General features: G+C 41.4%; 2 protein-coding genes across 2 annotated transcripts; one reads left to right on the top strand and one right to left on the bottom strand.

Annotated features, from left to right (window-relative positions):
- Nucleotides 1–7,571, top strand: LOC115740154. Its single transcript, XM_030673572.2, has 4 exons — nt 1–231; nt 1,451–3,284; nt 4,869–6,927; nt 7,418–7,571. The coding sequence occupies exons 1-4, from the start codon at nt 170–172 to the stop codon at nt 7,504–7,506; spliced, it is 4,044 nt and encodes a 1,347-aa protein (XP_030529432.2). The 5' UTR covers nt 1–169; the 3' UTR covers nt 7,507–7,571.
- A 6,813-nt stretch (nt 7,572–14,384) lies between these two features.
- On the bottom strand, nt 14,385–15,566 carry LOC125314429. Its single transcript, XM_048276652.1, has one exon. It carries the CDS (start codon nt 15,564–15,566, stop codon nt 14,385–14,387), a length of 1,182 nt encoding a protein of 393 aa, XP_048132609.1.
- Between the last annotated feature and the right edge of the window lie 424 nt (nt 15,567–15,990).

The raw sequence follows: 15,990 nt of genomic DNA, 5'->3' as shown, positions 1-15,990 counted from the left end.
CTGTTGTCATATTGTGTCTCTCTGAGGCCATTCATTGAGCTGCTGCTTATCAGGTGTGCTTGTGTCCTAAGCATTTTCTTCTCTTGTTTTCCTCCGAGAAATTCGAGGAAGCAAAGAGATCGAAGAGCCCTTAAACGAGAAAACCTTCGCATGGTTCCCTCGACCTCGCATGGACGCTGAAACCCTACCGATCAGCCGCGCTCCTAACCGTCGCTCGATGTTCTGTCTCCGGTAAGGAGCTCTGGCCCTCTCGCGTCGTCGTTCTACACCACCTCGTGATGACCCTCTCTCTCTCTGGAGCTCCGTCGCGTGACGAGAATAAGTTTTTGTCGTTTTCTTTCCCTTTTTTGCGAAGATAAGATCGGTTTTCGGCTGAGTATTCATCTGTTCTCAAGTTTCTTCAAGTATGCTTGGTTTTCGCTTTCTTGCTTTGTGGTGAAGAACGTTGATTCGGTCGATCTTTGGGTTTTTTATCTTATCCATTTTTGGGCTGGCGGGTGGGATTGATTGCTCGGCGATCGTTCCGCGAACACGAGTTAAACGTCTGTGTGCGCAAAAATAGCCGATTTTTTTTTTTTTTTTGGCTGCTCACTTTGTTTTATAGAGAAAGTCTTTTTATTCTTTTTTATTTTTTATTTTAATGGGTTTCCTCGTCCCTCTCCTTCGTCTCTGTCGTTTATTAGGTAAGGTTAGTTACTAGGATGTGCTGTGTTTGGATTTTGAGGTTTAAATTAGTTGGTTGTCTGAGTCAAAACTGGTTGGGACGCCAATGAGCATTGTTTCCGATTTTTGTGGAAACGGATTTGATTAGCCGCTTAATCAGTTTTAGTCTGTTTGTGCTAAGTGTTTTAATGATGGTTCCAGTTTAGAGCAGAGCAAGAATTTTTTTTTTTTTTTTTTTTTTTGGAGCGAACAATTAAATTTAATTCATCTTTGGGAAGTAAAATTTGTGATGTTGTTTTTGGAGGCGCAAAAATCTTTCATTTTTCTGTTTTAGGGTCGTCTGCTCCATCTTCCTTTAAATGCATGGTGATCCCACTTAATCCGCTTGTTTTATTTTTAATTTTTCAATGGAACTAATGCTGAAGAGACAGTTTCTGAATTAGAGCTGAGCAGCTTGGAGGAAAAAAAAAAGTGCAATCACATATGAAAATATGTGCTCTCGTAGATGATAGTTTTCAGCTTTGATCAGCTTTTAGTTAACATCATATTCCTCTATGGTAACCAGACTGGGTATTTGAATCACTTCTTAAAAACCGTTGATATTCTTTTTTGGATTGTAGACTTCCTGACGATTTGACTTTTTAGTATCCCCTGCTTATTCGTTTCAATTTCCTTTCGTTGTTTCGAATTTTCATGCAGCATGTCCTTTTATTTGGTTTAGTTCACGATCTACTGCAATTCATTGCTGCTGTTATTAGAACATTATCTGTGACGTTGCTTTATCCAGGGGATCTTTTCGCGTGACCAAGGCATCGATTGTCATTGGGTTTCTATCATGCATCTTCTTCTCCTTTGTCACGTGTGGACATTGCTTTGAGGTTGGGATACAAGAATCTGTGGAAGAAGCCAATGGATGTGGATCCTCTAATGGCGATTATGGTGCCGGCATTCCGAATATTATTCTTAGGGATGTTGGTTCAGATTATGCTTCAGATAATTCAAAAGCTCGCATAACTCTTGGCAATGTCTGTAGCAATTCTGAGTTTTTCTGCTTTCCTTCAACACTGCCTGGTTTTTTGTCTGAGAAGTCCGACACCAAGGATACTACTTTGGAAGCCTCTTTGATTAGGCCCGATGATCCATTATTCGTCGGAGGAGGACCAGGTGAATTTACTCAGTGGGCAAGTAACTCCAGCTGGTCATCAGATTATGGTGTATCTATATTATCAAATGGAAGGACCGTCTCTTGTTCTTTGAACTCTAGGAAGAATGTTAATGAGTTCTCATATATTCAAACATCCGGTGCTAATCAACATGATATATCTTCTTGTAGAGCACCTCTACTTAATCAAAAAAGTGTCAGTTTCAGTCAGGGCAAGAATTCTGAAATGGGCAAGTCAGGTTTTTTGTCACCCAATATAGAAATTAACCCTCCTATACTTGACTGGGGAGAAAGTTACTTGTATGGTCCTTCCATAGCCTTCTTAACAGTGTCAAACAACTGGAGTGACAGCATTTTACATGTCTACCAGCCGTTCAGCACAGATGTGCAGTTCTTTCCTTGCAACTTTACTGAGGCAGTACTGGAACCTGGTGAAATAGCTTCTCTCTGTTTTGTCTTCTTGCCCAGATGGCAGGGTTTGTCGTCAGCTCATCTGATTGTGCAAACAAATTTTGGAGGTTTTTTGGTTCAGGCCAGAGGCTTTGCAGTCAAGTCTCTGTATGAGATTCAGCCCATATTAGGTGTAGATGAATCTTCCAGTGGAAGGTGGAGAAAGAACTTGTCGTTGTTCAACCCTTTCGATGAGAGCCTCTACGTGGAAGAAATAGCCCTATGGTTATCAGTTTCTCTGGGAAATAATTCCCTGCATATGGAAGCAACTTGTATACAGGAAAATCCCTCAAGTTCTGATGAACTGCAGAGTGTTAAAGATTGGTTTCTTGTGAAGAGTAGTCCTCTTGATTTGCCAGTGATGGCAATGAGATCTCATAAAAGTTGGGAAGTTGGTCCTCAGATTAGTGAGGACATTGTAGAGATAGATTTAACTCTGGGTTCTGTTGGTAAAGTTTTGGGTGCCTTTTGCATGCAATTAACAAGGTCTTCAAAAGATAGAGCTGACATTGTGATGGTACCAATTGAAGCCGAGATAGATGATATGGCAGTAACTCATGATATAGCTGGTCTTCTCTCCATCTCTCTTGAGAGCATGACATCATCTGATGTCGCTGGAAGTTTTGTTAGCATATCTTTGAGGAATAGCGCTACACATGTTATTACTGTTACTAAGATTAGTGAAATAGCAAATTCAAAGCTTTTTCAGATCAAGTACATGGATGGCTTGGTACTCTTTCCCAGCACCATTACACAAGTTGCTGTACTTGCTTGCAATCACATTTCAGATCAAATTCATTTTACTCGTGAGACGTTCGATGCAGACAGAAAATGTAAATTACTTATACAGACGAATGACTCACGCAGTCAGATTGAAATTCTCTGCCAGGACATTCTACATATCTGCTTGAGACGAGATTCCTTTTCTGGTTACAATCATCAGTTCCATATTGCCAATTTTGGAAATAAAAGGACATTATCATTGGAGCACTTGCGAGCAAAGGCTGAAGTATGTAATTTCTGCACAAATTTATTCATTCGTGAATTATGTGTTTGGTCTGTGTTTCCTAGCTATCATACGACAGTTCTTAGTTGTGCTGTTTGCTTATCTGTGTGGTCTTGATCACTAGCATTTGTCTTGTCATTATATCTGATTATTGCAAAAGTATGCATTTTTTAGAGTTTGCTCTCTATGTTGTTATTAATTCAGGGGACATTATTCTGTGTTTCATGTGGTTTAGACTTACATTCCTAGGTTTTTTGAAAAAATTTTGCTGAGAATTCCATTCTTGTCCTAATGCAAGGGATAATTGTATATTTTATTCATGTTGGTATCTTAATGGTCTGTCTTACCATATGAGACTGTAAAAATTCATCTGAACATTTTTTTTGGAATGAGATTGTCTAGCGAGGTATTTTGTTTTGTTTTGTTTCTTTGGTTTTTTTTTTTTTTTTTTTTTTGGTTTCTGTGTGTATTTAGTAGATTCTGTGCAGACCTTACATGTGCTAGGGTGATGAGAGCCAAGGAGTCTAGTCTTTTATAAGGTTTGCTATCTAATGGTTCATCTGATTTTCAAGCAATTTATCTTTTAAATTGAGACTGCCTAAACATTTTTTCATGGAGGATAAGTAAACCTGTCCTGGAATCATGTCTCAGATATAGAGTGTTACCGATTTTCATAATGAATATTCTGTTGTTAAGGAGTCGTTTAAAATTAATGAACTGTTTGAAGGTTCGTATAAAGCATCTTTTCATAAAGCGGTAATCACATGAACTACTGAATGTCTAAAGTCATCTTTCATGTTCCTACTTTTTGAAAGCTTATAGGAAATGAGTTCTAGTGAAACAGATTGTTCTTTACAGTTATTCATTCACTTCTACTTGTCCTCCAGCTTGCCATTGTCCCATTTCCACATTCGTGAAATGGGAGATTTATTGCATGGTCTCAAATACAAAGAGGACCTTCTTTGTTATCTGACTCATGTTCTTAATAGGTTTCTTGAGATCTCTCCCATAAATGATTGTTGTTACTAATGATTTTTGTTGCTTAAGGAACTTTGATGAAGGACTGAAATGCATGCAACTGTTTCCTGCTTGTGTTCATCTTTATATACCTGAATTTATACTTATTAACTGATGATCAAATGGAACCAACAAATAAAGTCAAAACATGTCCATCTTCTTGTTATAATTTTTCTCCAGCTTCTCCATGAACAGGAATTGGATGGTAATGACTGCTGCTCATCAGATATACCTGGATAAATTCTTCTTCGTGATAACCTGAGATATCTAAATTGTCTGTTGTTCCTGGTATTCATATTCAGATTTGCTTGTTCCAGTTCATAAGCCACAAAAAAAAAAAAAAATGCAATTTTGTGTTCCTTCCTGTAAGTCTATCTCTGGATAAGGGGTCCCCTTCCCGCCAATTAGAATTTTTTTTTTATTTAAATGACTTTCTCTACAGGAACAAATAGAATCTACTTCCTCCCTAGTAACAATTTGTCACTGCTTTTTCTGCAATATAGGACAATATTGGTTTTTTTGTAACGTCATATCAAATACTAAATTGTTACATCTGATTTACTTCTGAAGGGACTGCAGACAGCAGAATTAGATGAGTTCGTGCTAGGAAACTGGAAATCTCAAGGTACCAATTGTGAGATGTCGGTGCTTGATGACTATGAGGTTTTCTTCAACGTTGTCCCTGTTGGGACTCGTCTCTCCAAGTGGATCACCGTATATAATCCAAGTCAGCAACCAGTCATTATGCAACTGCTCTTGAACTCAGGAGAAATTATTGACGAGTGCAAGGACTGGATTCAACTAGGGCATCCCATTTCGTCTGGCATCTTGGTTCATGGTGAATCTGTCAAACCACTTGCCTATGGGTTTTCTGTAGCGGAGAGTGCTCTAACAGAAGCTTATGTTCATCCTCAAGGGCAGGCATCTTTGGGGCCTTTGATCTTCCACCCATCGGATCGTTGTGAGTGGAGGAGTTCGGTGCTGGTAAGGAACAACCTTTCTGGCGTGGAGTGGTTATCTTTGCGGGGAATCGGGGGATCATATTCTCTTGTCCTGGTTGAAAATTCAGAGCCTGTTGAAAAATTAGAATTTGACCTCAATTTGTCTGATTCCTTGAACGTTTTCAATCAAGGGAAGATGACATCCCAGTTGCATGATGCCGCACATTCATGTCACGAGCCTTTAACCAAGGTAATTTATGCCAAGAATACAGGCGATTTGCCATTGGAGGTTAGAAGGATAAGGGTTTCCGGGACAGACTGTAAGTTGGATGGATTCATGGTTCACAACTGTACGAATCTTTCTCTGGAACCTGGGGAAGCAAAGAAGCTTGTAATATCTTACAGAAGCAATTTTTTGGCTCCCGTGGAACACCGAGATCTTGAATTGGATTTGGCCACTGGAATTCTGGTTGTACCCATGAAAGCCAATATTCCCTTGACCATGCTTGGTTCATGCAAGAAATCTCTGTTCTTGATTCAGATGAAGAGTATATTCGAGGCGATCTTCCTTGCTGCTCCTTTTGTGGTGTTAGTATTATTTTGCATCTTCCCCCAGATGACGGTCTTTTGTTCGCAGGACTGGCGATGGGGGAGGGGAAAGGATTCCATTATGACCACGCAGAGTAAAGGAACACCCTCAAGAGTTCACTATAGTAGAAAAAGTAGTAAACCTTTTGGGTCCACCAAGCTGGATCATTTTCCTAACTTTGTAGTTACAGATGAACCCTTACTACCGGAGTCCATGGCATATGCTGATAATCTCCGTGGATATGAAGGAGAACATGGGATTGGTGCACCAGAAACAAAATCAAATGCTCAGGATGTGGAAACACCGGTCATTCCTGCAGAAGCTCATAAAGAAAGGGAACGATCATGTTCGCTGTTGGAGGAAGTATCGCAGCCTGTTAACCTCAGTATTCACATCGGAAAAGACAAAGGAAGAAGGCGGAGAAGGAGAAAGGGCGCTGGTGCAGGTTTTAGCGCGCTTTTTGATGTATCGAGTAGCCAAAGCGGAAATTCGACGCCTTCATCTCCCTTATCCCCTGCCTCTTCTGTTCCTACACCCAGAAGAATGTTGTCTCTCTCTCCTGATCCGGAGCAATGTATTGAGACCAGAAATCCCCTTTCTCTATGGCCAGACCGATTTAAGGAGAGCCGTCAAGTCTCCGAATCTGATGAGAAGGCAAACTGTTTGGAACCTGCAATTTCAGACGACAAGAGCTTCACTGTACCTCAGGAGCAGCCTCCAGCACGAGCAAAAGCTGCTAGTAAGTCCGTGCTATTGCCTTCTGCAACGTTCCCATGCGCGGGGAGACCCACCTCGAGTTTGCGTTGCTCTTCTCATTATCTGGTTTCAACGGCTACTATTGCCCCGCACGCTCGAGCTCCCGGTTCCCAACTGCGCAGCGAAAAGACCGTCAAGTCAGAGAAAAAGGCAGAATTCAGGAACGAGTTCACATACGACATCTGGGGGGATCCTTTCTCTGCTCTTCGTATGGCGGGTCAGCCGGGGGATGACTCGGCCAAGACGTCCAGTGCTGTAAATAGTGACTCTAGCAGCTTCTTTGTAAGGGGTCCGCAGACCCTGATGAAGAAATACCAACCAGGATCTATAAGTTCTCATCAAGGTGGTTAGTGAAATAAATTATGTGTTTAATACGTCTCTCTTCCTTCGCTTAAAATCTGTTTTTGCTTTGCATGGCTGAATGAAAATAGGTATTGGTTGATTGATAGTGTTAGAAAGTCCAACTTATAGGTGGAAGAAAACTATAAATTCCTTAAATACGCAATGTGGGATACTTTAGTACCCTTCTGCCTTGCAATCCGGATTAGGAGCAGACACATAGAATTTGATAAATAGGGATTCATAGATAAAGTGGGTAGAACTTATACTCGACATTATGTTAGAATGTCTAGTTCAAAAGCTTAAACTTACGGGTCGAGGGAAATGACATGTATACAAAAAGCATATAAATTGCGCAGACATGCTAGATACTTTCACCGAATTTGAAATGTATAACAATGCATAATTGCTTATAATTTTTTATAAATAAAACTCATTCCCATATTTTAAAGGAAAACTAAAAAGTAGGGGAAAAGTACACTTTTGAACTGTAGGAACACAGAGGAGGGTGGGAGGAGACCAAGCTAGGGTTGAAAAGAAACAGAGGCACAAGCAGCATTGTGAAGCAATGTGGTCAGAGTAATGTGCAACTCTCGTCTAAAGCCCCATGCTCTTATCCTCATTTACATGGGGACAAGCCACAAATGAGATTGTGATACCATAATTAATGATATCTAGGGTAGAATCTCTAGATATTGCGCAATTATTATGATAATGACTTTGATTACTTTTGCCAACACCCACGCCAACGAGGCAGTGACGATGACGATGTTGGCTGAGGTGACAAGGTTCACTTAACTAATACATCTTAGAATATGGGATATTTTGTGAACTTGTGTTGGTTTAGGTCGGCTCGGGTATGGATCATTCAAGTTAGACGGTCGAGTCAAACTCTGATTAAATGGGCCAGTTCAGTCCAAACCCATCGCCCGTTCACTAATAAATTAAAAGACAAATGTAAGGCATCGAGCCTCTGGATCGATGTTTTACAAGGGAAAGCTTTGTTATTGTTCCTTGAATTAATTTTCCTCCAATAACTAGGAGACGAGGAGTAAATGTTTAATTGGGGAAGCTCATGTGTGGACTATGCTAAGTAGTGTCAAGCATCTTAATTTCCCGCAACCCTTCTTTGCCAAGAAGTGATGTCATCGTTAAATGGATTCTACGAGCAAATTCTACATTGTTGACTTGTTGGGTGGGTCAACTTACCTTCTCTCTATTGGGCTTTGACACGATAATACTTGGGCCATTAAAAGGGCCGTTGTATTGGCCCATGTCAAACCCACTAGATTCTACACAATGTGACTTTGGTTTCCTTTGCTTTATTGGTGAAATACAAGAAATCAAGCACTTTCGAAGGAAATTATTGATTGCTATTTGTTCTAAGCCTTACCATCTATTTTAGTCGGTGCGGCCATACTCTAACAAGTAAGCAAGCAAACTACCTTGCGACCTTTCTCGAACCCATAATTTGATTTTCCACCCAGGAAAGGCTATCTAACATCCTATCTCTTTGTACATCGATCGAGCAAGCCGCCGCACAACGCGACTATGATTCTTTCTAGGACCGACTCAAGGGAATGCTGCATCGGGAAAGGAGTGAAGCCCAAAGGCATCCTCAAAACCATAACCTTCCCATTGCATATGCTCTACCAATACATTTTGACACTTCATACTGTTGAGTTATGGTTCATACCTCTCATTGGCGGGACGCGAGAGGTCTTTTATAGTTTAAGTCAGTAGTTTAGGCTTGAGCTCATGAATATCTACTATTCTATACAGTATCTTTTTCTTGTAATTGAGAATTGTAATAAAGAGGTGGGAGATACTAATCATAGCGGAATCCTCTCCTGGATGTGTAGCCTTGCTTTAAGGATGAACTAGGATAAACTTTCGTGTCTTGATTTCTCTTTCTCGTCTTTACTCCCTATTTTGTTATGTTTGTGCGCTTAATCTCAACATATACAACTGATTTGCTTGCTCTCCACGTTGGGACCTAGATATTATATTACTCTTTTCTTCTTCATCGATTGACACGTGTCTGCCTTCTGCTCCTATTCTACTCTATGATAAGTAGATTATCCATGTCATTAACAACATCGAAGATTATTTAGAAAAACTAGGAATGGACTCCATTCGAATACGCTGAGGAAAAAACTGAGTGGACTAATGAGTTCCCGAAATGTCGTGCGGGGAAAGAGACCATCATGAACCAATCCATCGATTGCTGGCTAGTGCCATCGACATCGAGTTGCTGACAACCATTTCCATCCACGACCCGACAATTGAGAGCAACAGAACTATGTCAATGACGACTGGCTTGTATATGTGATTGCTTGTCGTGGTAGGCTCCAACATCCGTGGACGATGAGCGATGCTTGTATGTCCCCGGTGCACATGAGTTCGAGGTACATCAACCCTCAAATCAAGCAAGTTTCACGGGGTCGAACGATCGAGACCGATTGGACTTAGGTGCACCAGTGTCTCGCAATAATAAGGCTGAATCATTTCACGTGCCGAGATTCCACCCTGACTTGTTCTTACAGCCGTGGTTTAGCCACCCCAGCCGTCCTGTCGCGTGCTGGTCATAGCGAGTAAATTACTGAAGGGAGTCCAATAGGGTTACCGCCACTACATCCGGAGAATTCCTAACTAAGTATACGAGGGAGTATTCGAACTCTCGACACCTGAAGTCAGGATCAAAGCAGCACCAGCACTCATGATACACCTCATGGGGGCACGATGCATAGACAAGGATCGAACCCCTCACCTCCCAACCAGTGTAATGAATCAGCTGTCCGGTGCGGGAAGGCACCATGAAATGAGTTTTAAGACCCCTTTTATTTCCTAGTGAACGCGTATGTTATTTACGCATAATCTAAAACTAACGCTCTTTACACGTGTGTATGTAAAACGTGGGCCATTTTTTTCATGAGCTGTGGAGAATTCTTTGCTAATTAATGCCCTACTTCCGTCCTGCCTCGCTGCAAGAAGTAGGTTGAATTAATACACGAGCACGTACATACCCCCATGCATGTGGCTGAACTAAAGGCATACATGCAACTGCAAGCCCTTCCCTGCCATCCAAGATCGAAATTTAACCGTATGTCTTGCCACAAATAAACCGATTGTTTCATACAACAGTGTTAAATGGGTTGACCTTAGACAATTATGCCTATCAACTACTTTTTTTTGTCATATCCATGAATGGTTTGCTGTGAGATGGACAGATGCAGATAAAGACGGCCACGAGGCTGTCTCCGCCGTGTTGTTGGTTGTCCAGTTTGAAGAAGTGTTTGAAAAAGTAGTTCGTGCGGAATTCATTAGATGCGACAATAACACGTGTAAAGACCGATAAATAAGAAGTGAGAGCTTCAAACTTGTAAATGCAAAGTTTAAGTAAGATGCATATCATGCCAATGAAAAAATTACTTGGTCACTTCACGTCGTTGAGTGGTGTTACCCATAAAATACATGTTGACAAGAGAGAGGAGAGTGCATGAGTGTGTTTAGAACGATGAGGCAGTCAATGAAGATAAATTTGTGATGTGATTACATAGAATTTGGGGGACCTTTTATTTGATATTGTTTAGTTAGCTGGCAAAAGTCTCAAGTTGTCAAGAAGAACCAACCTACAATCTTATGTGATTAGATTTTAGTCTGGTTGTCGCCACACTTGACGAAAAAAACGATAATTTACTAAATTGGAAAAGAAATCAAGAAGATGGTCTATTTTGTCTATTCATTTCCAATGTCAATACTTTAGAATTGGGTCGGTTCTGTGTATACTATAAATATATCATCCTTCAGCTCAATCCAATCAATATTATCATGAAAATACGGATTGGTCCAATCACATTAAGAATTTCCGGCCAGTATCGGTGCCCGCCCTCCCAATCCCGAAAGAACTACCGAAACGACACCGACACAACAGTGTTAGCTATGGAGTAATTATGCGGTTGTACATGTACATACTGCATTCAAAATCGGTGACACATTCCGTGGGACAACATGCTCGCTCATGTTTTGGTCCATCAAAGTGTTTATTTTGCTGAATGCCCATCGGGGACCTCTTTTCGGGAGTGGTCCAAATGTGTCGGGTCCACCGGGTCAATACCTGCTACAGCCTAGTAAGACTGCGACCCGACCCTTCTGTGGTGGGCCCGACTTGGCCACCACGTCATCATGATCATCATGTGGCCACTTCTAAATACGAGAGCTCCAACCTGGCAACCTGGACGTAAGTACAGCAAAAACTATAGACAGTCTTGTGCTGAATGATCAGAGGATTATTGTCATTTTCATGTTGTTGTTGCTCAGGACGACCGTTTCATTTTTGTCATTGTTATGCCGCTGACTTAATATCGGCCTCTAATTTCACTGAAAAGAGATTAGCATTGTTGCACAGAATGTGCTCTCTGTTGTTACAGAGAATGTGCTCTCAATTTAGAAGAACAAGAGAAGATTAATCTGGAAATACACTTGTCACTCTAAAAAAAAAATTCCGAGAAGAGTACATAGCATTTTCAAAAAATAAAGAAAAACTGAATTGCACTAACTAGCAACAAAATAGGAACTGAACAACAAACTCCTACTATCTTGTTGACTAAGTAAAACAAAACAAACAACTAACAGACGAGAACAAAAAATGACCAAGAATGATCCTTAAGGCATAACCAACATACTCCTCTTTGGCTTAAGGAGCAGAACACATTCCAACCTTCTTCTTTAGTAACTCAAGTCTGCTTGCTTGTAGTGGCTTAGTAAACACATCAGCCACCCGATCTTCCGTCTTGCAATAGAGTAGCTTCACTTCACCTTCTTGTTGCACTTCCCTCAAATAGTAGAACTTGATCTTGAAATGCTTGGTTCTCCCGTGAAAGACAGGATTTTGAGATATGGCTAGTGCAGCTTGGTTGTCCACAAGTATCTCGGTTGGTCCTTCAACTTCTATTTCCAGATCCCGCATCAACTTTCTCAACCATATTGCATGATTGGTCTGCTGCAAGAGCCGCTAGAAACTCGGCTTCACGTATGGAGACGAGCAACCACTTCTTGCTTCTTTGAGCTCCAGGTGAAACATCCAGATCCCAAAGTAAAACAAAAACCACTTGTACTCCTCATATCCTCGATCGAACCAGCCCAATCACTATCAAGAAAGCCTTGCAACCCGCAATTGTCCACTTTAGTAAACTTGACACCAAATGACCGAGTGCCTTTCAAGTATCTAATCACTCTTTTTGCGGCTACCAAGTGTTCTTCACCAGCTCAACTTAGGAATCTTGAAAGCACACCTATCGCATACAAGATATCCGGTCTTGTTGCGATTAGATACATCAAGCAACCAACTAAACTCCCGTATACTCCTTCATCAGCAGGCTCGGCTCCTTCGGTCTTCTGCAGCTTCTCCTTTAGATTCATAGGAGTGTTCACACTTCTACATTCCTCCATCTCAAATCTCTTTAAGATCTCTCTTAGGTATTTCCTTTGACGGATGAATACCTCGCCTTTCCTCTGCTGCACCTCCATTCCCGAAAAGAAGGACATTAGTCCAAGATCGGTCATTTCAAACTACTTCATCGGTCCTCTCTTTAGTTACGCAATCCGCTCTTCGCAATCACCGGTGACCAAAAGATCATCAACATAAAGAGAGACAATAGCTACACCTTCCATACCTTTCTTCACATATAGGGTCACTTCACTCAAACTTCTTTTAAACCCAAGTTCCCGCATATGCTTATCAATCTTACTATACCAAGCTCTTGGAGCCTACTTCAACCCATACAAGGCTTTTCTCAACTTATACACCCGATCTTCCTTGTCTCTCACTACAAAGCCATCAGGCTGCTCAACATATATCTCCTCCACTAGCTCTCCATTCGGAAAGCCGACTTTACATCCAATGAAATACTTTCCAGCCCTTTTGTGCAGCAAGTGAGCGCAGCATCCTTATGGTATCTAACCTTGCCACCGGAGCAAAGGTCTCGGAATAGTCTACTCCCCATACCTGCGCATAGCCTTTGACAACAAGTCTTGCTTTGTGCTTATGTACTGAGCCATCGGGATTCAACTTTGTCCCGAATACCCACTTCACTCCAATCACCTTTACGTTTACGGGCCTCTCAACCGGATCCCATGTCCGGTTTTTCTCAATCATTCGATTTCTTCTTCCATTGCAGCACACCATTTCACATCTTCACTTGCTTCCTTATAGCTAGCTGGTTCAATCAAAGCTATATTGCATCTCTCATAAATTTCATCAAGAGATCTAGTGCCTCTCACAAGAACATGATCAATTAGATCCTCGACTTCCACTTCATTTGGTTCAACCCGCAATGGCACTACCTCCTCTTCAGCCTTGCCACCTTCTACGGACCCGTCCCACTTCTTATCTTCCATAAAACTCACATCTCTACACACCACAACCTGATTGCTAGCGGGATTATAAACTCTATAAGCCTTAGATTGCAAACTATATCCCACAAAGATACATGCTTTTCCTCTTGGATCAAGCTTATCTCTCTTAACAGAAGGAATCAATGAATAGCAAATGCAACCAAACACTTTCGGGTTGCTCACCTTAGGCTTGTAATCATGCCATGCTTCAAATGGTGTCTGCTTGTTGAGAGCTTTAGTGGGCGATCTGTTCGGAAGAAAGACTGCAGTGTTGGCGACCTCGGCCCAGAACTTCTTAGGGAGTTCTTTCTCATGTAGCATATATCTAGCCATCTCCATAATACTTCTGTTCTTCCTTTCACTCACTCCATTTTGCTGTGGAGTGTATGGCATAGTGAGTTGGTGCTTGATCCTCGCATTATCACATATAGCATTGAAACCGCCTGAGGCGTATTCTCCTCCATTGTCCGATCTAATTGTCTTGATATTGCAGCCACTCTCCTTCTCCACTTCTCTTTTGAACCTCAAAAAAATCTCATTAACTTCAGCCTTAGTCTTTATGAAGTACACCCAACACATTCTAGTGCAGTCATCTATGAAAGTGATGAGGTATTTGCTGCCATTCGGTGATTCCTCTGGCATTGGACCACACACATCGGTGTGAATTAGTTGCGACTTCTCACTGGCCCTCCAATTTGACCTTTTGAAAGGAATCCTCACTTGCTTGCCTTGTAAACATGCTCTACAGCCGATTACTTCCTTTTGCAACATAGGTAGCCCCACTGCCATTTCATTTTGCTGCAAGTATTGCAGCCCCTTGCTATGGAAATGACCCAGTCTTCTATGCCATAACTCCTCCTCATCTTGTATACTTTTCATGGCTTCATAATTCTCATCAACTGGATTAAATGTAAAACACTTGTTCCTCATAGGAATCCTAAAAAAAATGTGACCATTCTCATCTCCTATGGCACACTTACTCTTCTTAAACACGACCTTCAACCCCTTCTCTACTAACCGACCCACACTCGGCGGGTTCTGATCTATCTTTGGCACAAACAAAACCTATGTGATAAGCTTAACACCACCAGGACCTTCAAGCACTACATCACCTTTGCCTTCTACTTCTATGCATTCTCCATTACCAATCCCGACTTTAGACTTCACAGATTTGTCTAAATTGCTAAATAATCCTTCATTACCTGTCATATGGTTGGTGCATCCACTGTCCACGAGCCATCCATCTCTAGATGCATTTGAGATGAAGCAGGAGGCAACAAACGGGTGCTCCACTTCACCGGCTACTGCGGTTTGACCTTCAGCCTGTTGTTGTTGATGCTTTTCCCCGCAAATGGCCTCAACATGGCCCATTTTGTGACACCTCCCGCACTTCACATCTGGTCTCTTCCAACACTTGAAATGAGGGTGGTTTCTCTTTCCGTAATGCTTGCATGGAACCGCATTCCACTTCCTATCGTGTCCACCTCTACTTGAACCTCCCTGGCTATGACTATGACCGGCCTCAACATGTCTTCTATTTTGGTTCCATCCTCTTCCCTTTTCTGCGGTATGCGGTTTCAGCTTGGCTTGCAGAGCACTTTCGATAGGCTCATTCTTCCTCATAAGCCTTCTTTGCTCCCGAGCCAGTAGAGCACTTAGGACTTCAGCAAGTTTAATGTCCGAAATGTCCTTAGTGTTCTCAAGAGAAGCAATGGTTACTTCAAACCTTTCAGAGCTTGCAACCAAAATCTTTTGAACCAGCCTTTTATCATCTATATCCGTCCCTAGGACCCTTATCTTATTGGCTATATCAACTAGCCTATCAACAAACTCTTTCACAGACTCATTCTCCTTCATTTGTTGCCTCTCAAACTCCCTTAACAAGTTCAGCACCTTCATCCCTTTCACTCTCTCATCCCCTTCATACTCTTCCTTCAAATAATTCCATATATCATGTGCTGAATCCTTTTTCATGATTCTAGTAAATATGGTCGAGGAGACGGCAGAAAACAAGCAAGATTTTGCCTTTGCTTTTCTGGTTACTCTCTCTTTATGGTACCCGATTTGATTGATAGTTGGATTGTTGGGTAGATCAATAACTTCGTAGTCCTCTTCCACGACTTCCCATAGATCCGCACCCTCCATGAAAGCTTGCATCTTCACTGCCCATGCTTGGTAGTTGTCTCCATCGAAGATTGGAGCTGTGATTGTTGAGAATGAGGCAGTAGGAACACCAGTTTGTTCCATCTTTCTTGTTCTACTTCGAATTTAGCACTCTCTCACAAGTCCCTTAAGATCAATAGGGCTCTGATACCAATTTGTTGCATAGAATGTGCTCTCTGTTGTTACAGAGAATGTGCTCTCAATTTAGAAGAACAAGAGAAGATTAATCCGGAAATGCACTTGTCACTCTAAAAAAAAAATTCCGAGAAGAGTACATAGCATTTTCAAAAAATAAAGAAAAATTGAATTGCACTAACTAGCAACAAAATAGGAACTGAACAACAAACTCCTACTATCTTGTTGACTAAGTAAAACAAAACAAACAGCTAACAAACCAAAACAAAAAATGACCAAGAATGATCCTTAAGGCATAACCAACAAGCATAAGGTCAAAGGCACCGTAAGCGTTGTAAGTTTCATTTAGGTTCGCAGTTTAATTGTAACTGGA

Source organism: Rhodamnia argentea, chromosome 1 (assembly GCF_020921035.1).
Source record: "Rhodamnia argentea isolate NSW1041297 chromosome 1, ASM2092103v1, whole genome shotgun sequence".
Classification (NCBI taxonomy): Eukaryota; Viridiplantae; Streptophyta; class Magnoliopsida; order Myrtales; family Myrtaceae; genus Rhodamnia; species Rhodamnia argentea.
This window is presented reverse-complemented; position numbering and strand designations above follow the sequence as displayed.

Excerpts from the sequence above, each read along its gene's own strand:
- LOC115740154 (XM_030673572.2), top strand. The coding sequence starts at position 170 with ATGGACGCTGAAACCCTACCGATCAGCCGCGCTCCTAACCGTCGCTCG. Across the intron at positions 232-1,450 it reads CGCTCGATGTTCTGTCTCCG|GGGATCTTTTCGCGTGACCA; the intron begins GTAAGGAGCTCT and ends TGCTTTATCCAG. Across the intron at positions 6,928-7,417 it reads ATCTATAAGTTCTCATCAAG|GAACACAGAGGAGGGTGGGA; the intron begins GTGGTTAGTGAA and ends TTTGAACTGTAG.
- LOC125314429 (XM_048276652.1), bottom strand. The coding sequence starts at position 15,566 with ATGGAACAAACTGGTGTTCCTACTGCCTCATTCTCAACAATCACAGCT.